A 20,945-nucleotide genomic window follows, 5' to 3' on the forward strand; every position below is an offset into this window, starting at 1 on the left:
TCTCATTGTTGAAATAAAGAAGGTTTGGGAAGACAAGAGACTTGCCTGAACCAGTTGTTGCCCCAACACTTGCCCCGACCAGTTTCCTGAACCTGTGAGAAACCATATTTGAGGAACTGTGCTCTGAGCTCACAGAGATCCTGGTAAGGTTTATCAGCATCAGGTATAGTTTGAGTTTTAAGTTCTACGTACATCTGTAAAGCAACCCTCTAGGTAAGGTTCTTCTTAATGTTCTGAGGCACAGCAGTTTCTTTTCAGTATATTTATTATTTGGGGGGAGGGGTTCTTCCAGCATTTCCCTTGATGCCAGCCTCCCTTTTATAGAAACACAGCCTTTACACCCCAGCTTTTCCTAAGATCTCTGAATTCCAACAACTGCACACTGTGCCTGTGGCATGGAAGGCTCCCTTTCAGGAGGTCAAGGGTCACCACCCTCTGGCCACTACTACCAATGAAGAGCTCTGGATGTCCTTCTCAACTCTCCCTCCAGCCCCACCTCACCCTACCCCCACCCAACCCTAACTCTACCCCCCCACACACACCCTTCCCCCACTATCTGTTGCTGATGTTGCGTTTGAGGTAATCTGAGTATCGTGTCAGGAGGAATCGTTGAGCGGTGCTGCTATAGAAGATTCTGGAAGGGATCCGGTTCAGAATTATTGCCTGGAACAGAAAAATGTGTATCTGAGAGAAGAGCAGAGCAAAGACATTATGTCAGACAGTCTGGGGTCAGTCGTTTAGGGATCGTTTTCCCAGACTACTATAGGCAGTTCAAGTATAGTTCTAATGTTTAAGGTCTTGTGATATTTTACAAAGGTGAACTTCTTAGAGGCCCAAGTTGTCACTTTAAGTGCCCTTTGGCCATCCTGGTCATTCTGAAGTACATGTTAAATCAAGAGAACTCACTCAGTGTCACCCCCCTCGCTACACCTCATTTTTTGCCCTATAGGTCATTTGCTATTCCTTCCTGAAGCCCCATTTCCAAGATACCTTTTTACTCTTCCTACCATGCTTTCTTCCCTGTTTATTCGAAGGGGAACATGATGAACACTTCTTTAGAGGCCCAACTTTACTGAAACACAGAGCCGAGGAAGGCAGGAACTACTACTACATGAAAGGTCCAGGTGTTTGTCTTTCCTACCAAAGAATTTCCAGTAACTACTAAGTGGAACCTTTCTAAGTGGAGAAGTGGAATCTTGGGGTTACTTATAGGCTGAGCACATAGGCCTCGACTCTTACTATTTTACCCTGGCTGTACTGCAGCATGCTAGTCCCGTGAGCTCGCTGTGAAAGAAAATGACTGACTGTCCCACTAGCACAGAAGAGCAAGCACCACCCTGCCCAGGACGCCAGCATACAGCCCTCTCTGTCTCCCCTTGCTTCAAAAGAGGTCACCAATTACAATGATTTCATGAGCAAGGCAGCCACAGGATTCAGCTCCGATCGTGACATATTTCAAGGATTCTTTAACAAACTCATCGGCGGTCTTGGTCATCTTGTTATTTAGGTACTTTGTCATTGGGGTTGAAATAGAATAAGGGGTCAGCACCTGCAGAGAAAAGTAGGATATGACACACAACCATCTACTGTAGCAGAGGCGGAAGCATGGACACACGTTTCACCATGCATGTCTAGCTCCCTTCTGCCTGTGAAAATGTCTTAAGCTCCTTGATTAAAGACCCAAAGCTGGTACAAAACTGGAGAAGAGGGGATTTGACTGTTCAAGATGAGGCCTTAACTGCTCATCTCAGGGTGCTCAAATGCCCTCCAGAGCATGCAGGGCAATGGCCAGACTCAGGAAAAAAAAAAAAAAAAGTGCAGGACAAGTTATTGCAGAAGCTCAGGGAGGGCTCTGGGTAAGCTTAGTAGTAGGGTGTGTGCAGGAGGTCCTGGTTCAATTCCCAGAACTGCATACACAAATAAGAGGAACTTAAGGGTTAGGGATTTAGCTCAGTGGTAGCAAGGCCCTGGGTTCAGTCCTCAGCTTTGGAAAAAAATAAAAAGAGGAGGGCTGGAGAGATGGCTCAGTGGTTAAGAGCACTAACTGGCCAGGTGGTGGCGGTGCATGCCTTTAATCCCAGCACTTGGGAGGCAGAGGCAGGAGGATTTCTGAGTTCGAGGCCAGCCTGGTCTATAAAGTGAGTTCCAGGACAGCCAGGGCTACACAGAGAAACCCTGTCTCAAAAAACAAAAAACAAAAAACAAAAAAAAGAGCACTAACTGCTCTTCCGAAGGTCCTGAGTTCAAATCCCAGCAACCACGTGGTGGTTCACAACCATCTCTAATGGGATCTGATGCCCTCTTCTGGAGTGTCTGGAGACAGCTATAGTGTACTTACAGATAATAAAATAAATAAATCTTAAAAAAAAAAAGAGGAACTCAAAACTGAAGTTCAGACAAGCATAATCATTCAGCATAATTATACCCCGAGTATTGAACTGAAGAGATTTATGCTAGAAAGTCAATCAGCCAGGAGCAGTGGCACGTACCTATTATCGTCCTAGGGCTGAGGCAGGAGAATTAAAAGTTCAAGGCCAACTGGGCTGCTAGTAAAACTATGACTCAACAGACAAGTGTATTCACATGCCTTTTAAAATCAGATTTAAGTGTGTACCCTATATTAAGTCTATTGATGCTAAATGAGTGAGGTTCTATGTGTGTTGTTCTAATACACTGAAACAAAGCTGGAGCCACCTCAGGCACCCTGGACTCCCTCTCTGATCTCCAGTTAGGATCATACACATGATCTTTTCTATGGTAGTAAGAAATGTAAACTATCACACCGATGGCACTCTGGGCGTCCAGTGCTGTGCTTCGATTCATGTCTAAACATGTTGCAACCTGATGGAGGATTTGAAACCATTATTCTGATGTTGCTACAGGTGCAGAGACCTTCAAATCTTTATTGAGAGAAACAAAACAAAACTAAATACAACAAACACAACAATAGCAAAAAAACAAAAACAGAGCTGTCAAAGGTGCTCTCTTGGGACTCTCATACTACAAAAAGAAATTGACTCTTCTGATCTACACACACACATACTCACACACACACACACACACACACACACACACACACACACACACGTTTGCGTGCTCTCTATCTCTCGCTCTCTCTCCCTCTCTCGCTCTCTCCCCCTCTCTCTCTCATTTGCTCACATTCTCTCTCAGGTATAATAAAATTCTTTGAGAAAATCCATTTTAGCTCTCCTGGTTTCATCACATCTCATTTGTAATTATGTTGCTTTATAACTAAATCTAATTACTTGCCAGCTGGTCTACTTGGTCTGGTTCTTATGTAAATGAATGCTGTGATTCAAATGCCTAACACTCTCTCTGCCTCCAGGATCTCAAAGGGTTACCCTTTGAGAAAAATTTCCAACCCTAGCAGAAAATGATAATAATGTTTTCATTTTTATAGTTAACTTTGGTGGAGAAAACACCGTTGTGGCCAAAATAGGGGCTCAGTAAATATTTTATTATTAGATATTATATGGTAACCTAAAAAGTAAGGTGATAATAAAGGCCCATTTCATGGATGGAACAACTGAGGCTCACGGATTAAGCAAGATACCTACCCAATATTGCTTGGGTGATGCCACAGAGCTGGGATGAAATTCGTAACCAAGGGAGCAAGAGTCAATTCAGTTGATAAGTACTTGACATTCAGTTGATAAGTAAGTTGGTAATGAGTGACCTTGTCGAAAGCACAATTAAGGTTGTCTTCAGACTCTCCTTTCACATGCACACACACATACCTGCTCATACATGGACCTACACACACACACACACACACACACACACACACACACACACACATAATTTCAAGTATGCCCATTTAATCTCTAATAGTATCTCCTTCCCAGACTGTACTATTAAACCAGGCACATGTAAATCATTGCCACTCAGCTTGTCCCATTGCTCAGCCCAGGGACGGCAGTAACAACCTGGTTCAGTTAGTTCAAGCAGTCTCCATATAATGACTCTGTTCCTCTCCCCACCATCTAAGACCAGAGTGTTGGGGTGCCCATAACCCCTCACAGGTCTACACCCCTCTAGGGACGGTCTCTTTCCCTCCCCTCGTCCCAGCCTAGGTCAAATGCTTCCTTTTGCTACTTCTCCACATATCAGAGAGGAAACAATATCATACCAACCCTCATTGTCTATTCTAGTACAGCACCATGCAGCAAAGGGTCCACAGCATCCCCCCCCCCCCCAGATATCTCATGTAGCTCGGGCTAACCTTAAACTTGCTGTGTATTAAGTATCACCATGAGTGCCTGATCTTCCTGCCTCCATATATCATGTTTTACGATCACAGGCATGTACCACCACATCCTTTTTTTTTAGATTTATTTATTTATTTTATGTATATAAGTATGCTATAGCTATCTTCAGACATACCAGAAGAGGGCATCGGACCCCATTACATCACCATGGGGCTGCTGGGAATTGAACTTAGTACCTCTGGAAGAATAGTCAATGCTCTTAACCACTGAGCCATCTCTGCAGCCACCCCACCACATCCATTTTTTTATTCAGTGTTGTGGATGAAACTCAGAGTTTCTGTGTGCTAGGCAAGCATTCTACCAGTTGAGCTACATGATGCAAGCCCTTCACATGTTTTTGAGCAACCACATCCATACTCACTTCCCCTCTCCATCCAGAATGGAAGGAAACCACCAGAAATCTCAGCAGCAGGAGGGATTGTGGAGGCAACAGTTGGCCTGGTCTTGGTCAGGGGAACCCAATAGCCCAGTCCAGCCCATCTTCACATGCACAACCTGTTTTGCAAGAGATGATGGACTACCACCCACCTAATCAAGGTCCCCACTTGGGAGGGCCCATGGTTGTTCACCTCACCTGAATAATGATTCCTTTATCTCTGTATTCCACACTCAGAGCCTTGGAAAATGTGTACACAAAAGCCTGCAGTGAGAGGAAAAAACACTCAGGGTCCTGGAGCTTGCTTCCTCCTGCCTTATAGACAGCTCCCTCGGGTTCCTGCTAGTATCACAGGTACTACCCGCTTGGAAGAAGAAGGAAGAGACTTGGGTAACTTGTCACTCACCTTGGAAGCTGAGTACAGGCTGTAAAGAGGCCAGGGACGAAGGGCTGCGCCTGAAGAAATATTCAAGATGAGGCCTTTCCTCCTGAAAGACATAAGTGCAAAGGCGGCCCTCCATTCCACAGCAAAGACACCCGAGGGCTGGAGCTGTCAGAACCCACCCTCTGGATTTCTGTGGCTCATGAACTGCAAGGGAAACATTCCCCAAAGCCTAAAGAGGACACTGTGTGGTGATGTCACTCTGTAGTCTTGCGGCGTAAAGGGCTTGGTACTCCAAACAGGACAATGGTCTCCCTGCCAAGCTACAAAAAAAAAAATAAAAAATAAAAAAAATAAAGGCAAATTGGCTCAGACAAGAGGAAAGGAGGAAGGGATTCTTGGTCTCAATGGAACCACCTGGGTCCCTTTGCACTCACAGGGATAACCTGTCACAGCAGGGACATGTGTCACATAGTGCAATCCATCCTAGATGCAATGTCTTCACTCTGACACCCCTATGCTCTTCAGGGCTCTTGCTGACATCTTTTGAAATTCAATTTTTTTTATTCATTTCATTTTTTGAAACATATCTATGTTGCATATGGCCAAGGCTAGCCGCAGTCTTACTATGGAACCCAAACTGATCTTGAATTTGTGGTGATCCTCCTGCCTCAGCCTCTCAGTTACTGGGAGAAATTATCTTTAATCTTCCCAGTTAGATGCCCAGAGTTGGGTAGCAAGAAACTGCAAATTAGAATACAAAGCTACCCCCTTCCTACTCTAGAAAAATTAAACTATCAACTATTTGCTCTTAATGAGTAACAGTTGATGAAAACCAGACCCTAACAGTTGTTGTAATAAGGTGACCCAAATGTGGACTATTGGAGAGACGAAGAGGGGCAGTTACTAGGGAAACAGAGTGCTCATTCTGACAGAAGATGGAATTCACAGTAAAAAAGGACATGGTCTTGGTCTGAGGCCAACTTGCTTCTTTTGTATTCAACATGAGTTAATTTTCTTTTAAAGCCCATGTGTTTTGAAATGGCTGCTCTCAATCTCCCTTTAAAACATATAACATTGACCTTCACATATGCACATGGGAAGAACTGGCTTGGCCCAGAATGATCTCTTTTTCTCCAATAATCACAGTGTTTGGTCTTCACAGGTTTTAACCATCAACTAAATCAGCAACTTGATGAACCCTCCACTACTAAGTCCCCAAGCAAGATGACTGCTAAGGCAGGACAGCCACATTGCTCCACACTGCTTCTGGGAAAGGCCTTACCTTGACTCCATGTGTTTGAGAACAAGCTGTGTCATCTAGAAGAAAAGGCCAAGGTTAGACCTTGACAAAGCAACTAAGTAGCAATGAACAGGGCCCTTGGAAGAAGTTGGAGAAGCTTAATCTTCCTAGGTGACCTTCAAAATTGCTGACAAACCTTAGAGGCCATTCTGGCAACCTGAGAATCTGGCTAGAAGCCACAGCAAGCAACCTAGACAGATGGCAAATTGTCCAGCAGCCTCTGACTTCTTCCCTGTGAAGTCTTCCTGGGACACAAGGGCACTAGAACCAGAAGCCTTGGCTTAAGGTGGCAGGATCTATTACAGGGATGAAGCCATCGCATGAAGTATGCCAGCCATGGCATCCTCCCCCATGAGGTGGAACTGAGAACCACCAGGACACTGAATGAGAATATAGCCTCTCCTCAGTTCAGCCTACTCGGGTCTGCAAAAGGAGGCAAGAGGAAGCAAGGAGACCAACAGCCACAGATAAAATGTGTCCCTGTTTCTGTGTTGCCCAGGGTTCCTGCAGCAGCTTCTAGAGACTCTCCTGCCACTGAACCATCCATCACATGCACCAGGCCTCTATGCCAGGCCCATAGAGTCTCTAAGAGGTCTTCCTATGGCTGGGGGGCAGGGGGAGACTGTAGTGAGGAAGACTCACACCTCTGTAAAAACTGCCTCTGCCTCTGAGGGAAAAGAGAGAAGGATGAGAGGTTAGACTGAGTGGTATGCACTCCAGGGCACCACTTTCATCTTGTTGGACACACTTGATCATCCTCAATGTCTCCCACAGGAGCTCTCTTAGCCTTACTGGGCAAACTATCTGTTATGCAGACACCACTGTGCAGCATCCGTCCCTGCCCCAAAGTTCCCAGTATTTAGCGTCTGTGGTGGTTAATCTTCATACTCAGTTTGACAGGCTCTGAAGTCACCTAAATATACATATCTGGGTACATCTATGAGTGTTTCCAGAAATGTGTAACTGACAAAGGCAGACCCTGAGAATGTGGCACCATCCCCCCGCTGGAGTCCTGAACTGAATAAAAAGGAGAGAGGGAACTTAGACACCGGCACTCCTCTCTTTCTGCCCCTTACTTTGGACACAACATGACCAGCTGTGTCATGCTCCCTCCATGCTGCTTTCCTGGGACTAATGCACTGTGCCCTCCTTCACCACCATAATGGATGACAGCCAAAGGAATCCTTCCTTCTGTCAAGTTGCTTCTATCGTGTGTGTGTGTGTGTGTGTGTGTGCATATGTGTAGGTATGTGTGTATGTGTGTGTATGTATGTGTGCATGTGTGTATATGTATGCATGTGTGTATGTGTATGTATGTGTGTAAGTGTATGTGCATGTGTGTATGTGTACATGTGTGTGCACATGTGTATATATGTGTGTGTGTGTGTGTGCATGTATGTATTTGTATACATGCATGTATGTGTGTCTATGTGTATATGTGTGTGGATGTTTGTGCATGTGTTGATGTGTGTGTATGCACGTGTGTATATGTGGATGTGGATGTGTGGATGTATGTGTGTGTATGTGTGTGTATGTGGATATGTGTGTGGGTGTGTGTGTGGATGTGTGTGTGTGTGCACATGTGTATATGTTTATGTGTGTGTGTATGTGTGGATGTGTGTGTGCACATGTATGTGTATATGTGTGTGTGTGGATGTGTGTGTCTGTATGTGTATATGTGTGAGTGTTTGCTCATATACAGAGAAACCAGAGGACACCAGGAGTCTTTCTTATCTTTCTTCACCTTATTCCCTTAAAACAAGGCCTCTCCCTGAACTAAGAGCCCACTTGTTTTTTGCTAGGTTGGAGGCCAGAAGGCGCCAGAAACCCTGTCCCTGCTCCCTGGCACTGTAGTTACAGCCACACTCAACCTTTTTATGTGGGTGCTAGGGATCCAAACATGGGTCTTATCTGCCAAGTCCCCCATTTGCACAGTAACAAGAAAATTAACTCTAAAGTCAACTCTCCCACCTTCCTAGTCCCCCAGACTTTCTCTCCTACCTCTGCCCTTGACCAGCAAGAGCATGTGCTTGCCTATACACACTGCTGCCAGACAACACCCTTGAAATCACTAAGAGTTGTGGGTCATGCTTCCAGCCAGCCAGGCTAACGAGTGCACGGTATATTTAGAAGCTGACTTTTCATTTATTTTCTTTGTTGCTTAGGGAGTTCAGTGTCTATAATAAATAAAACTTTATAAATTCAAATCAAAGCACTTCTGTAGTAAAGGAATCAGAAGGTTATCAAATCCCCTTTGAGGAAATCTAGATGATCAAACAGCCCACGATTGAAAGATCAATGTCTAAAATAATGTAAAACGATTTTAATGATAAGCTTCAACAACAGTTGACCACATAAACCTTAAAGCCACATCAGCTGGGAGCTTTAAAAAGCCACAGATTGCTTAGCATACAAACCCCATGAGCACTCGATAATAACCAAGCAGGAAGCTGTAACATTCCAGTGTGCTGACAGAAAAACAACCAATGATGAACTATTGCCAGGGAGCTTATCCACCTGAAACAACTGCCCGTGGAGAAGGGTGCTAGCCAGCTTTCCCTTTTGATGTTTGAAACCTGGTCCTCCTCAGCCATCTTATGTTCCAGACCCTGAAACTGGACCCCACACTCACCCCATCAACTTGAAATCAGAGTTTCTACCTTGCTGCTCCCTGCAGGTCTATTGACTGCCAAGAGAGATCAGCAAGGCTGCCACATACAGATGTGAACTTCAAGGATGAGCTGAGAGACCAGCTGTGGGGTAAGCATAGGCAGAGAGCTCAGAGCTCACTCATTAGCTGCGCAATGTGGTGGAGGTCCTATGGGCTCAGAGGAAGGGGAAACATTTTGTTCACACTGAAGCTTTAACTCCTCACCATGTCACATGGAACCCGGCTGTGTCCATTCTTAAGCAGTACCAGTTTCTAAACTGTCTTTCCAGGCAGGAGGCCCTCTTTTTCTTCACACAGAGGTATAAATGGACTAGCTTTGAGGGAATCATGGCATAAATGAGTCTGCAATTGACCCAAAGCAAAGGACTCGACAGCTCAATATACCTAAGACATTGCTTCAGCTAATGCTATTTTCATGTCTCTATGTAAAGGGAGGGGCATGGCATGTAAGTGAAGTTAGAGGATGATTTCGGGGTCCTCAGCACCTTCTGTCTTTTGTTTGAGACAAGCTGAGTTCTCCTTGCCTGGGACTTCACCATGTTTGTCATGCTAGTTGACTCACAAGCTTCAGGAGATCTGCCTGTCTCTGCCTCCTGTCTCACCGTCGCTGGAATTATAGGAACATATCATCATACCTGGGGTTGGAATTCAAATCCTCATGCCCGCAAGACAACTAACGGAGCCATCTCCCCAGCTTCTCACTCTAGCACTTTTGTAACAGATGCAGACTTGGAAACTCAGGTTGGTTGGATAACGTGTCCTATGCTGTTCAGTTAGTCAGCTGCTGAGCTGAGCTTAGAACATACCCTCAACAATGGTATGCCTAAGGTACATTCTAAAATCCTGAGTATAAAGCCTGAAACCAGCACAACCTACGATAAGTTTAACTTACAAATTAGACATATAAAAAAAAAACAAATTAGACATAATAAAAGATTAATGACTAATGATAAAATATAACAGTCATAATAATATAGTATAAACAAGAGTTATGTGAATGTGGCCTCTAGCCTCTTTCTTAAAGAAGAGACTGAGACCATGGCTGACCACAGATAACTAAACCACAAATAAGAAGAAATTACTGGGCTGAAGACGTGGCTCAGAGGTTAAGAGGGTGCATTGCTCTTAACAACAGGGTAAAACGGGGGGAAGATAAGGCCCAGCCTGTGCTCAAGAACAGTTTAATTTTAAGGAATGTTTCAGCCTCTGTATTTTAATGTGTTTAGCACACATATTCATCACGTACCTTGACTACGGAGGTAATGTTGCAGTGGATGAGATTCTGCAATAAATAATTAGACACGGTCAGCCCGGTCCTCAAAGAATTACCCCCAGGAAGAAGTTGATGCTAAAGAATCAAGTGGGCCAAAGCTGAGTGTCAGTGGTTCCATCGCGTGCTCTTGAACATTCCTACTCCTAGCTGAGGCTCAGTGACATCCGTTCTCTGGTCCTACCTATATGTGAGTCTCAGCCTCAGCAGGAGAGCTGCCTTGAAAATTCAGGAAATAATAAGATCATCGGTGTCAACAGAAGATAGATGGTTCCTGATTTCTGATGGTCGGACTGGCTTCTGATAAAGCAAAATCAGTGTACATACAAAGGAAATCACACTTCAAATTTTGAATGGGTTGTTTCTCCAGGGCTGGTAGCATGTGGTATAGTGCCCTTCTGCCATGCTGGCCCTTGACTACATCCCAGTCAGCCTCTCTTCCCTGAGAAAAAAGCATCCTTCCCTAGTGTGCCAAGTGTGGAGCTGGGTTGGCCAGGAGGTTAGATGCATTGAGCAATGTTTTTACTCAGGATATTTTCAACTACATATGGGTTTATTGAGAGGAATCTCTTCACATGAAGGATAGAGTTGAATTTCCAGCTGGAGGAAGAATGATGAGCTCAGGGGGTCTAGGATGAAAAGGTAAACAGTCAGATAATACAAGAGACAGGAAAATAAAATGATAGCAGAGCAGGCAAACATAGTGATGACTTAGCACCTGGAACCATGGCTCAGACTATGTACACAGCTCTCTATTAAGAGATGCACTTATCTGCCTGGAACTCTCAGCTGAATTGGGCTGCAAGCACACCCTGTTCCACAAATTGGAATATAGTACTCTTTAACAAGCCCTTTAACAAGTTCCATGCAGGTATGCTCCAAGATATAATTAAGATGCAGAAGTCAGTTATGGATGCATGCACAGTAAAATCAGTCCTCTGGGTAAAGTTTTGGAGAAAAGGCACTATTTGCCATCTTCTATCTATGTATAATCAAACATGAATGTGATTAAAATCAGATGCATCGTGGGAAAAGTATATCCAGTGAGCAAAGGTTGACATTGTTGAAGCCTTGTTGATGAAACTGAGAATTGCCTGGATGATGCCCCTTAGACACTACTGCCCTCTTCTTCTTAACCCCATAAACGAAGCCCCAAACATGACAGGTCTCGAGTACTCCAGCTCAAGGTGCTGGCCATACTCGTGCCGCATACCTGATCTGCACTGTCTATTTTCTTCTCAAGAAGTTCTTGCCAGTTTGCAATCTGTTTGTACTTCTTCAGTTGGTGTGTGTGTGTGCTTGTGTGTCTTTGAACAAGAAACCAAGAACCTGAAAACACCTGGTCCAGACAGTAACTCCCTCAGGAATACAAGAATCATCACGTGGAAATAGGGAAAGAGGAAGGCACAGACAGGAGCCCAAACACAGACACAAAGAGAAGCGTGATCATGGAAGCCACTGAAGAGAAGGACAATCTTGAAATAGAAAGTGTGAAACAGAGATCACACTTGGAGAGGGGTGTGTGGTAGGGCTGAGCATCAATGACCTGGGGTTCTCGTGAGTTTTAATGATCAACATGACACAGCCAAGAGTCACCTGAGAAAGGAGTCTCAATTGAGGACTGAACAGGTTGGATGGGCCTGTGGGCATATCTGTATGTATTGCCTTGACCATGGTGGATGTAGGAAGGGCTCAGCACATGACAGGTGGAACTATCTCTAGGCAGGTGGTCCTGGGCTATGTAAGAAAGCTAGCCAAACATGAGCCTGTGAGCAAGCCAGCAAGCAGCATTCCTCCAAGATTTCAAGGTCCTGCCCTGACTTCCCTTGATGATTGAGCCTGGAAGTACAAGCCAAATAAACCCATCTCACACACAAGTTGCTTTTGGTCAGAGTCTTTTACTACAGCAACAGAAAGGAAACTAGGCCAGCTGGCATCATAGGCCAAGCAGCAGATACAGGGCTTAAATGGACCAGAGGGACACCTGCTCAACTGAGGCATGGAAGCATGAAGCCTGCTCAGATTGAGGCAACCACACACACACATACACACCCCTCAAGATCAGGACTATGGAAAGGGTCATAAGCAAGCGCCTTCGAGGGCTGTTCAATACATTAAAAAATTTTTTTTTCTCCTGCCCTAAATGTCAGTTTGAGTCTGACCTCTTTGAACTTTCAGAGCCTCCAGTCACAGAGTCTAGGCCATGTGCAGTGAGCCCTGGGCATCCACAGGCTCCACACACTTGGATTCAACTAACTATGGATTAAAAACCTTCAAAAAAACATACCTCCCTGTGGTGCTACTGGCTGCTGGTGGTGGGGAGTGTCATTTTTTTTTCTTCAGTAATGTAGCCACTGATAAATTACCCATGCCCTAGGAAGTGGCAGTCCACCCTAAAGGGCTGTTCATACAAGCAATCCTAATAAAACTCAGTAGTTCATTTAAAAGAGAAGAATAAGATATGACAATGTCTTCTGGGTATAACATGGCCATCGAACTCAGGAACCCAGCAGTGGTTGCTTGTACAAGATGAAGCCAGCCAAGTTTATAACATGGCATGTTAAAGGCTAATGAGTCCCCAGTGCAAGATGAGGAGTTATTGACAAATGATGGCTTCTGGTAGAGGGAGAGTTGGCTTTTTTAAAAGAAGGTAACCCTGTTAGGTCAATCACGTTCCAATGGTGGTCTGTGGGGAACACAAATTGGATTCTGCATTATTTTAAAAAGAAGAAGAGGAAAAGGAGGAGGGGGAAGAGGAAGAAGAGGAGAAAGAAGATGAAGACAAAGAAGACACAGAGTTGGAAAGGGATGGGAGTTGTGAGATGTATCTAGGAGAACTTAAGAAGGAGAAAGTGAATGTTTCCCAAGAAATAATAAAAATGTTAGAACATTTGAAGACATAAAAGTAGGAGGGAGATTTACTGGGAAGAAGGCTCCAGACAGAGTAAGAGGGACTAAGAGACACATAGATACATCTAAGAAGTTGTCAAATGGCAAACTTTAAAGTTAGAGTAAAACTTAAAATTTTCAAAGAAAAAAAATATTTACTAAAATATGTTCACTTAATTTAACTTTTTTTTTCCAAAAATAATCACAACTGAACTGAACAAGTACTGATTTGTTCTGTCTTTATTCTATAAACACTATAACTTAACAACTGTTCTCACACATTTATGTCATATTAGAGATAAGTCACCTGGAGAGAAATACGTAAAGCCTGGCAGAGACCATGATGCCATTTTACCAGAAACCTGAAGGCTCATGGGCTTCAGTATCTAAGGAGAGTTAATCCCCCAGATACGGAGAGATGTGTAAACTTCCCTCTCACTGAAAGCTGGCTACATCTTATCACCTAGGAAGGAAGATAGAGATGGCTGCTCCCATGATACTGAAGTCATAAATTTGTTGGGTGGAGCACAGATTCCTAGAAGAAAGGTATCATGGTTAGGAAGTGTTTGATGGACAGAGAAGAGCAGAGATTAAAAGGTACACACTTGACTGTGTGTCAAGTTCGGAGGTGAAAAGAAAGTTATCCAGCCGGTCACCATGCAGCAGAGTCTGGCCTGACCCAATTCCCATCTCCTCCCCACCCCCGCCCCCTCCTCCCAGCTCTGGCAGTCAAGCCAGGGTTCCTATCTGGATGAGAGACAAGCAGATAGAAAGGGCAGAGGCTCACCTGGCTCTCACCGGAAGTGCTCAGGAAATGGCTTGGGAAAAAGCTGGGGAGCATTCCAACGTTGTTGACTGGCAGAAAGAGTCAAAGCAAAGGGTATGAGAGCAGGTAGGAAATCTTCCTACAGAAACACATACAAATTGATATGTGACACGAGTGCTCATGGCAATATGACTCAATAGCAAGGAAAATGGCTGCAAGCTAGGGAGAAGACCTAGTCTATACAGTGACTATGGCACAAAATGGGAACCTAAGTCTGATTCCCAGTACCTACATGAAAACAGAAAAGAGGGGAGAGAGGAACGCAGCGACAGAGGCAAGCGAGCTGGGGGCTGGAGAGCTGGCTCATTGATTAAGAGAGCTTGCTGCTCTTGCAGAGGACCAGAGTTCAGTTCCCAGCACCCACACCGGGTGACTCACAAACACATGGCCGTGCACATCTACAATGTTAGCACTGCTGGAGCTCACTGGACAGTGAGCCTAGCAGAATCAGTGCACTCCAGTTCTAGTGAAAGATCCTGGCTCAAAAGATAACATGGAGAGTAACAGAAGACACCTGACATTGGACACTGGCCTCCACATGTGCACGCACGCACATACACACACACACTCACACGCGCGCACACACATACATTGGCTATTTAGAATTTAAAGACATTAAGAAACGACATTTGTGGGGGCTGGTGAGATGACTCTGCAGGTAAGAGCACTGACTGCTCTTCCAAAGGTCCTGAGTTCGAGTCCCAGCAACCATATGGTGACGAACAACTACCCATAATGAGATCTGACGCCCTCTTCTGGAAACAACTACAGTGTACTTATTTATAATAATAAATAAATCTTTGGGCCGGAGCGAACAGGGACTGAGCGAGTGGGGCTGACCAGAGCGAGCGGGGTCCACCAGAGTGAGCAGAGGTCCTTAATTGAATTCCCAACAACCACATGAAGGCTCACAACCATCTGTACAGCTACAGTGTACTCATATACATAAAATAAATAAATAAGTCTTTAAAAAAAAAAAGAAAAAGAAACAACATTTGTGATTTAAGGATTTTTAACCATGCACCTGAGGATAACCCTAAACTTCTGATCGTTCTTCCTCCACCTTCTGAGTGCTTGGATGATGGTGTGCACCAACATGCTTGGTTTGAAAGACTCTGGGGATGGACAAGCCCTCCACCAGACAAGCAGCACTCTAGCTCTGTGTTTCTACTTTAATGCTACAAAACAGAACGCAGATGCAATCCCAGTTTTGAAAATCCCTGTTCATACCTGTAAGGAGAGGCACCAAAATGCTGTCACAAGTTTGGGGGGACTTTAAAAATTTATCCTCTGTGTGGTTTATCCATCCTTTCCAATTTTTCCAAAGATGACATATTTTTTATGTTTTTTCTTGTGAAAATGTAACTATGGCTTAAATTTATGGGAACTTTAAAATTCAAATCTTACTTTCTTCTGTTAATGCTGACAGTGTGCCCTGCGTGCGATTGCAAGATGTCCTGTCTATAAATACAGAAAAACATCTTGATTTTTGAGTAAGAAGTGGGCCCTTTTTTTTTTCTGTCTGTGAGTATGAGTGTGAGTGTGAGTGTGAGTATGAGTAAATGTACGTGTGGTGTTCAGAGAACAACTTGAAACACTCAGTTCTTGCTTTCCTCCATATGGATCCAAGGGATTGAACTCAGGTCGTCAGACTTGGTGACAAGTATCTATGCACCAGCCCACTCCCAAAAGGGCCTTCACTATTCACTTTAATACTACAATATAGTTGCAGGTTTTATATAAACTGTCACAAAATAAAATGTCACTGGTGATTATCATACTTACATGCAACACCGATATTTGAACTTACTCACCTAAAATTCCTATTTCTAAGCCTTCAAGGTGTTCTTTAATATGGTCATAGATGTCTTCTCTGGTAAAATCTGCTTGTACAATCTTCACACAGCTTCCAGTGGTCCTCTCTGCGTGAGAGATGACAGATATTTCTAGCAAGCTGGAGTACAATCAGCCCTCTTTACCCTGAAGTTCCCAGCATTAAAAATAGATTTTGCAAGACTGGAGAGATGGTCCATCCGCTAAGAGTACTTTCTGCTCTTAAGGAAGATCTGAGGTCAGTTCCCAATACCTATGTCATGTTCTCATAACTCTTGTAACTCCAGCTGCAGGGATGACGGCATCTTCTGGCATCTTCAGGCACCTGAACACATGTGTACACTCCCACACAGATACACACGCGCACACACACACAAACACACACACACACACACACACACACACACACACACACACACACTGACAATAACAAAACAGTTTTAGAAAGAGTTGGGATTGTGTTCCCCAAAGTCATATCAAAATCATTGGGAATCTTCTTAGACTCATAGATTTCTGTCTCTTAGACACACTGGGATGAGCTAGACTGGTCTGTACAAGTCACAGGTGATTGACACATACACAAGAGCCCCTGGAAGAAGGCGATCAACACTAGTCTGATGCACTCACACCTCAGGACACTCAGATCCCTTAAGCACAGATGCAAGGATCCTTTGTAGGTGTCCTCTACATCCACCCTACATGACAGCTTGCCTCTCTATAACCCTGAGGGAACAGGCATTCTTCCCATTTTCCAGAGCAGCAAATTGAGGATCAGAGCAGCTGACTAACTCGTGCAAGGGACCTATCCTTCAATCCTAACTTGTTTAGTGCCTTATCGACTGTTTTGTGCTGACTAGCCCAGTGAAGGCATTTATAGGCAGCAGTAACAGCTACAGGTAGAGCACTCCAGTCTCCCTGAGAAATGCCTTAGCTTTGTGTCTAGACTCAGTTCCTCTGGATCAAGCAGACACACAGTCATAACACACAGCATAACAGCTGGGGATTCTTTAATATAAAAGACATGACTTGCTTTCCAATAACCTGATAAGAAGCACATTTAACATTATGAGGGAAATGCTCAGGAATGTCTGGTCCTAATCGGAGGGGTTTCTACAATCCAGCTACAGAACAAAAGCCAAATTCATCAGTTCAAGGGCATCAGACCTCCACAGTTTGGCTGCATAACCCCCATCCCCACAACCATTTTCTATTCTGAACCTCCCCCAAAGAAACAAGGCTGGCCCAGAGCAGCCTGATATGGCTTTAAAGGTCTTCATAATTAAAGATTCATGTCTTTGCATTGATAACTAGCTAGTTATTAACTTAATAATTATTAAAAGTTAAATACCTAAAAATAAGGATTATGGTCCTTTTTACTAAAATAATCTAAACAATTTAAACTAACAAAACATTATCTGCAAAAGATGTCTTTTAGGGTATGAGGCTATGCCAGTGCCTGGCAAATACAGAAGTGGATGCTCACAGTCATCTATAGGATGGAACACATGGCCCCCAATGGAGGAGCTAGAGAAAGTACCCAAGGAGCTGAAGGGGTCTACAACCCTATAGATAGAACAACATTATGAACTAACCAGTACCCCCAGAGCTCGTGTCTCTAGCTGCATATGTAGCAGAAGATGGCCTAGTCGGACATCATTGGAAAGAAAGGTCCCTAGGTCTTGCAAACTTTATATGCCCCCCAGTACAGGGGAACGTCAGGGCCAAGAAGTGGGAGTGGGTAGGTAGGGGAGCAGGGCGAGGGGGAGGGTATAGGGAACTTTTAGGATAGCATTTGGAATGTAAATAAAGAAAATATCTACTAAAATAAAATTTTAAAAAAAGATGTCTTTTAAGGTTGTGTTATGTATAACTGTTGTGACTGTATATGGCATCCCTGAGTCATGTCTTTTTCTTTTTCTTTAATTATTTACTTTTAATTTCATGTGCATTGGTGTTCTACCTGCATTTATGCCTGTATAAGAGTATTGCATTCCCTGGAACTGGAGTGACATACAGTTGTAAACTGCCACGTAGTGGGTGCTGGGAATTGAACCCTAATCCTCTAGAAGAGCAACCAGTGCTCTCAACCACTGAGCCATCTCTCCAGCCCCATCTTTTTCGTTTTTGAATCTGATGACCATCAGTTAGCATTCTCTCACCCTTGTACAAGGAGCAGAGCATGCACACAAAGAAGTGGCCTGGTTTCTGGCTTTGAAGGAAGGAACAGAAGCCAAGGGCTCTGGCTGAGCAGGGCTGATTCCGAGTGTGAAAGTCCAGAGAAAATGGCCCTCCTGTGCCTAAGTCTCTTTCAGCTTCATTCAGGGTAAGTGACATCCTATGCCTCACACTTTGGCCTTGCCTTTGTACCCTGTGCCCAGCAGTGTACAGAGGAGAGATGACAGAAAACCCAGGCTCCAGGAAGCAGATGTGGCGTGAACAGGAAGGGTAGTGCCATGCTTGGCCAGCTCTGCACACACATCTCCCTCACTCACCAATCTCTTCTGCAATGGTCTGTAGCTTTTCCAGTGTCCGACTAATAAGTACAACATTGAGTCCATGTCTGGCCAACTGCGGGCAGGAATGAAAAGACCAGAAAGATGGTAAATGGAGGGGAGGCCTCAGAGTTACATACCTGTTTGCAGTGTGAGTCGTCTCCCCAGAGCTAATATGTGATGGAAGTTCCTGAGCTATGAGTGAAACAGCCATTGTGGGTGAAACTGAAGCCCACAGTAACAGTCATGCTGTGTGTACATTACATAGCCAGAGCCACTTTAAGAAGTCTTCTTATGTGGGCCCGCTATCTGAGAGCTCCTATCTGAAACTGGTGGGAGTCACTGTAACCAACTACAGAGCCTGGGGGATTGTACCTCAGTAGCTGTAAACCTTACTTTTTGAGACAGAGAGTAGTCACTGGACTTATCAACTATGTTCAACTTGCTGGCCAGCAAGCCCCAAGGGTCTCCCTACCCCTAGCTCTCTAGTGCTGGGTTCACAAGCATGCATAGCATTGTTTAGCGTTTTCATGTGCGTTCTGTGATCAACCTCAGGTCCTTATGTTTGCAAGGACTGAGCTATCCCTCAACCATTACTGGGAGACCATCAGGGTAGAAGGGCTTACCTACAATGCCTGGCTACCCTGGCACTATGAGCTCTGCTTATCTTCTGACAAAGCATCTCAAAGAGCTACAGACCCATAGACTCAAGATGCATGTCAGAGACTATCAGACTCCTGTTTGTGGATGTTCTCACTAATAATACACATGCATTTTACAATCTTCCTTGAGTTCCATGGCCCCTGAACCTGTTTGCAAATTCCACAGGGTTAAGTTTTACTCCCTGGCAATGAAGTGATTCCTTAGTCATTCAACATGAGCTACTGTTCTCCTTCCTTCTTTTTCCATTTATCTGTGCGTGCATGTGCACACACGCGCGTGCGTACACACACACAGAGAGCCATTACATTTTATTTTAATTAAGGAAATAAACACATCAGTTGAAAGGATGGCAGGTAGTCATGGCACTGCTTTGGTAGAAGCAGAAAAGGGGACAGAGAAAGGGAGGCTTCACAACCTGAGGAATAGCTCTAGGGACAACGTCAGCAAATGTCTTCACCACAAGAGTCCCAAGAAGCAACCATTGGACAGTTGAGGGCTGTAGAAACATCTAACTACACTGCCCTTGGGGCCTGGCTGGGCCCAGCTATCTTGTCTCTCTAAGTTTCTTCTCTGAATTTCTTTTCAATTTCTTTGTGAAATGGGGGCGGAGCCTTCCTCGTAACTCCTATGAACTAGATGACAGCCTTATAATAAACACAATTCCTGCTGAAGTTCTTTAAAATTGATTAAGAGGCTGTTGCAGGAACTGAAGAGATGGCTCAGCAGTTACAATCACTTGCTGCTCTTGCAGAGGACGCAGGTCCAGTTCCCAGAACCCACATCAGGTGACTCACAACCACATCAGTTCCGGGGGATCCAGCATCCTCTTCTAACCGCTGTGAGCAACAGATATGCATGTGATACACTCAGACACATACATGTGAAACATTAATACACATAAAATTAAAATTATCTTGTTTTAAAATGAGGGAATTATAAATATAATTTAGAATTTAGAAATATAAATTTCTAAAACTGATGCAAGAGAAATAACTTGAAGAATTTTATAACCACTTAAAAACAAAAAAACAAAAAGCAAGTGTTGCCAGGCATAATGGCACACATCTTTTGTTTCAGCATTCAGGAGGTAGATGGATCTTTGTGAGTTTGAGACCAGCTCAATCAACATAGTGCCAGGACTATGTAGAGGGGCCCTGTTCCAAATTAAAAAACAAACAAACAAAACAAAAAACAAAAAACAAAAACAAACAAACAAAAACAACAACCAAAAAAAACAGGCATGGTGGTGCATGCCTTCAATCCGAGGAAGGCAGAGAGGCAGGCAGAGCTCTGTGAGTTTGAGGGCAGCCTGGTCTACAGAGTGAGTTCCAGGAGAGCCAGGGATCTGTTACACAGAGAACCCCTGCTCAAACAAACAATCAAATAAGAGAGATAGTAAACAAACAAAAATATTATAATAAGGCAATAAGGATATAAACATGTATTTTAAATTGTCCCACAAAGAGAATTCCAATCACAGATTATCCTCTGAGTAAATTCTATCAAAACATTCCAAAAAAAAATCAATCATTCCAAAATTGCATAATAAAGAATAAAAGGAGGACAAGTTCTCTCTTTTTATGGGAAGCCTATAACCTTGACACTTCAGACTCTCTAGAGAACAAACACTGTCAATTAGTAATAATGCTGGCCATCAGGAAACAGCCCATGACTTGGCAGTTCTGTTCTTACAGATACTGTCCATTTACATGCCTGTCCTCTCGGAGACAGGGACAGACATAAGAGAAACATGAGTGTCTGCTGACAGAAAAAGGCATAACAAAACTGGAACATACTGGAATGCTATAGTAGCATGATAATGGTGCGCCCTTACAACACTGAAAAATTAGTGGACCACTTTCAGCAAGGGCGAATATTTTAAAACAAGGCCAGATGGAAAAGGTAAGCTGAAGATTGGGGTAACTGGCATCATACAGGCTACATATTAAGG

At 44.0% G+C, this 20,945-nt stretch overlaps 1 protein-coding gene across 2 annotated transcripts in view; it reads right to left on the reverse strand.

Annotated features, from left to right (window-relative positions):
• Nucleotides 1–257: 257 nt before the first annotated feature.
• The window catches only part of Hsd17b3 (hydroxysteroid (17-beta) dehydrogenase 3), a 30,989-nt gene continuing 10,301 nt past the window's right edge, over nt 258–20,945 (reverse strand). The window contains exons 3-11 of one of the 2 annotated variants that reach the window (NM_008291.3): nt 18,332–18,407; nt 15,821–15,928; nt 13,968–14,035; nt 10,268–10,303; nt 6,333–6,367; nt 5,072–5,153; nt 4,864–4,929; nt 1,403–1,549; nt 258–663 (exon numbers count right to left, since the gene is read on the reverse strand). In NM_008291.3, coding sequence (NP_032317.2) covers nt 553–663; nt 1,403–1,549; nt 4,864–4,929; nt 5,072–5,153; nt 6,333–6,367; nt 10,268–10,303; nt 13,968–14,035; nt 15,821–15,928; nt 18,332–18,407 — 729 coding nt within the window. In that variant the 3' untranslated portion in view covers nt 258–552. Of the gene's footprint in view, nt 664–1,402; nt 1,550–4,495; nt 4,785–4,863; nt 4,930–5,071; nt 5,154–6,332; nt 6,368–10,267; nt 10,304–13,967; nt 14,036–15,820; nt 15,929–18,331; nt 18,408–20,945 lie in introns of those variants that run through there. The other variant, XM_006517108.3, reaches the window with a different exon arrangement.

The sequence above is a fragment of the Mus musculus genome, chromosome 13 (assembly GCF_000001635.26).
Source record: "Mus musculus strain C57BL/6J chromosome 13, GRCm38.p6 C57BL/6J".
Taxonomy (NCBI): domain Eukaryota; kingdom Metazoa; phylum Chordata; class Mammalia; order Rodentia; family Muridae; genus Mus; species Mus musculus.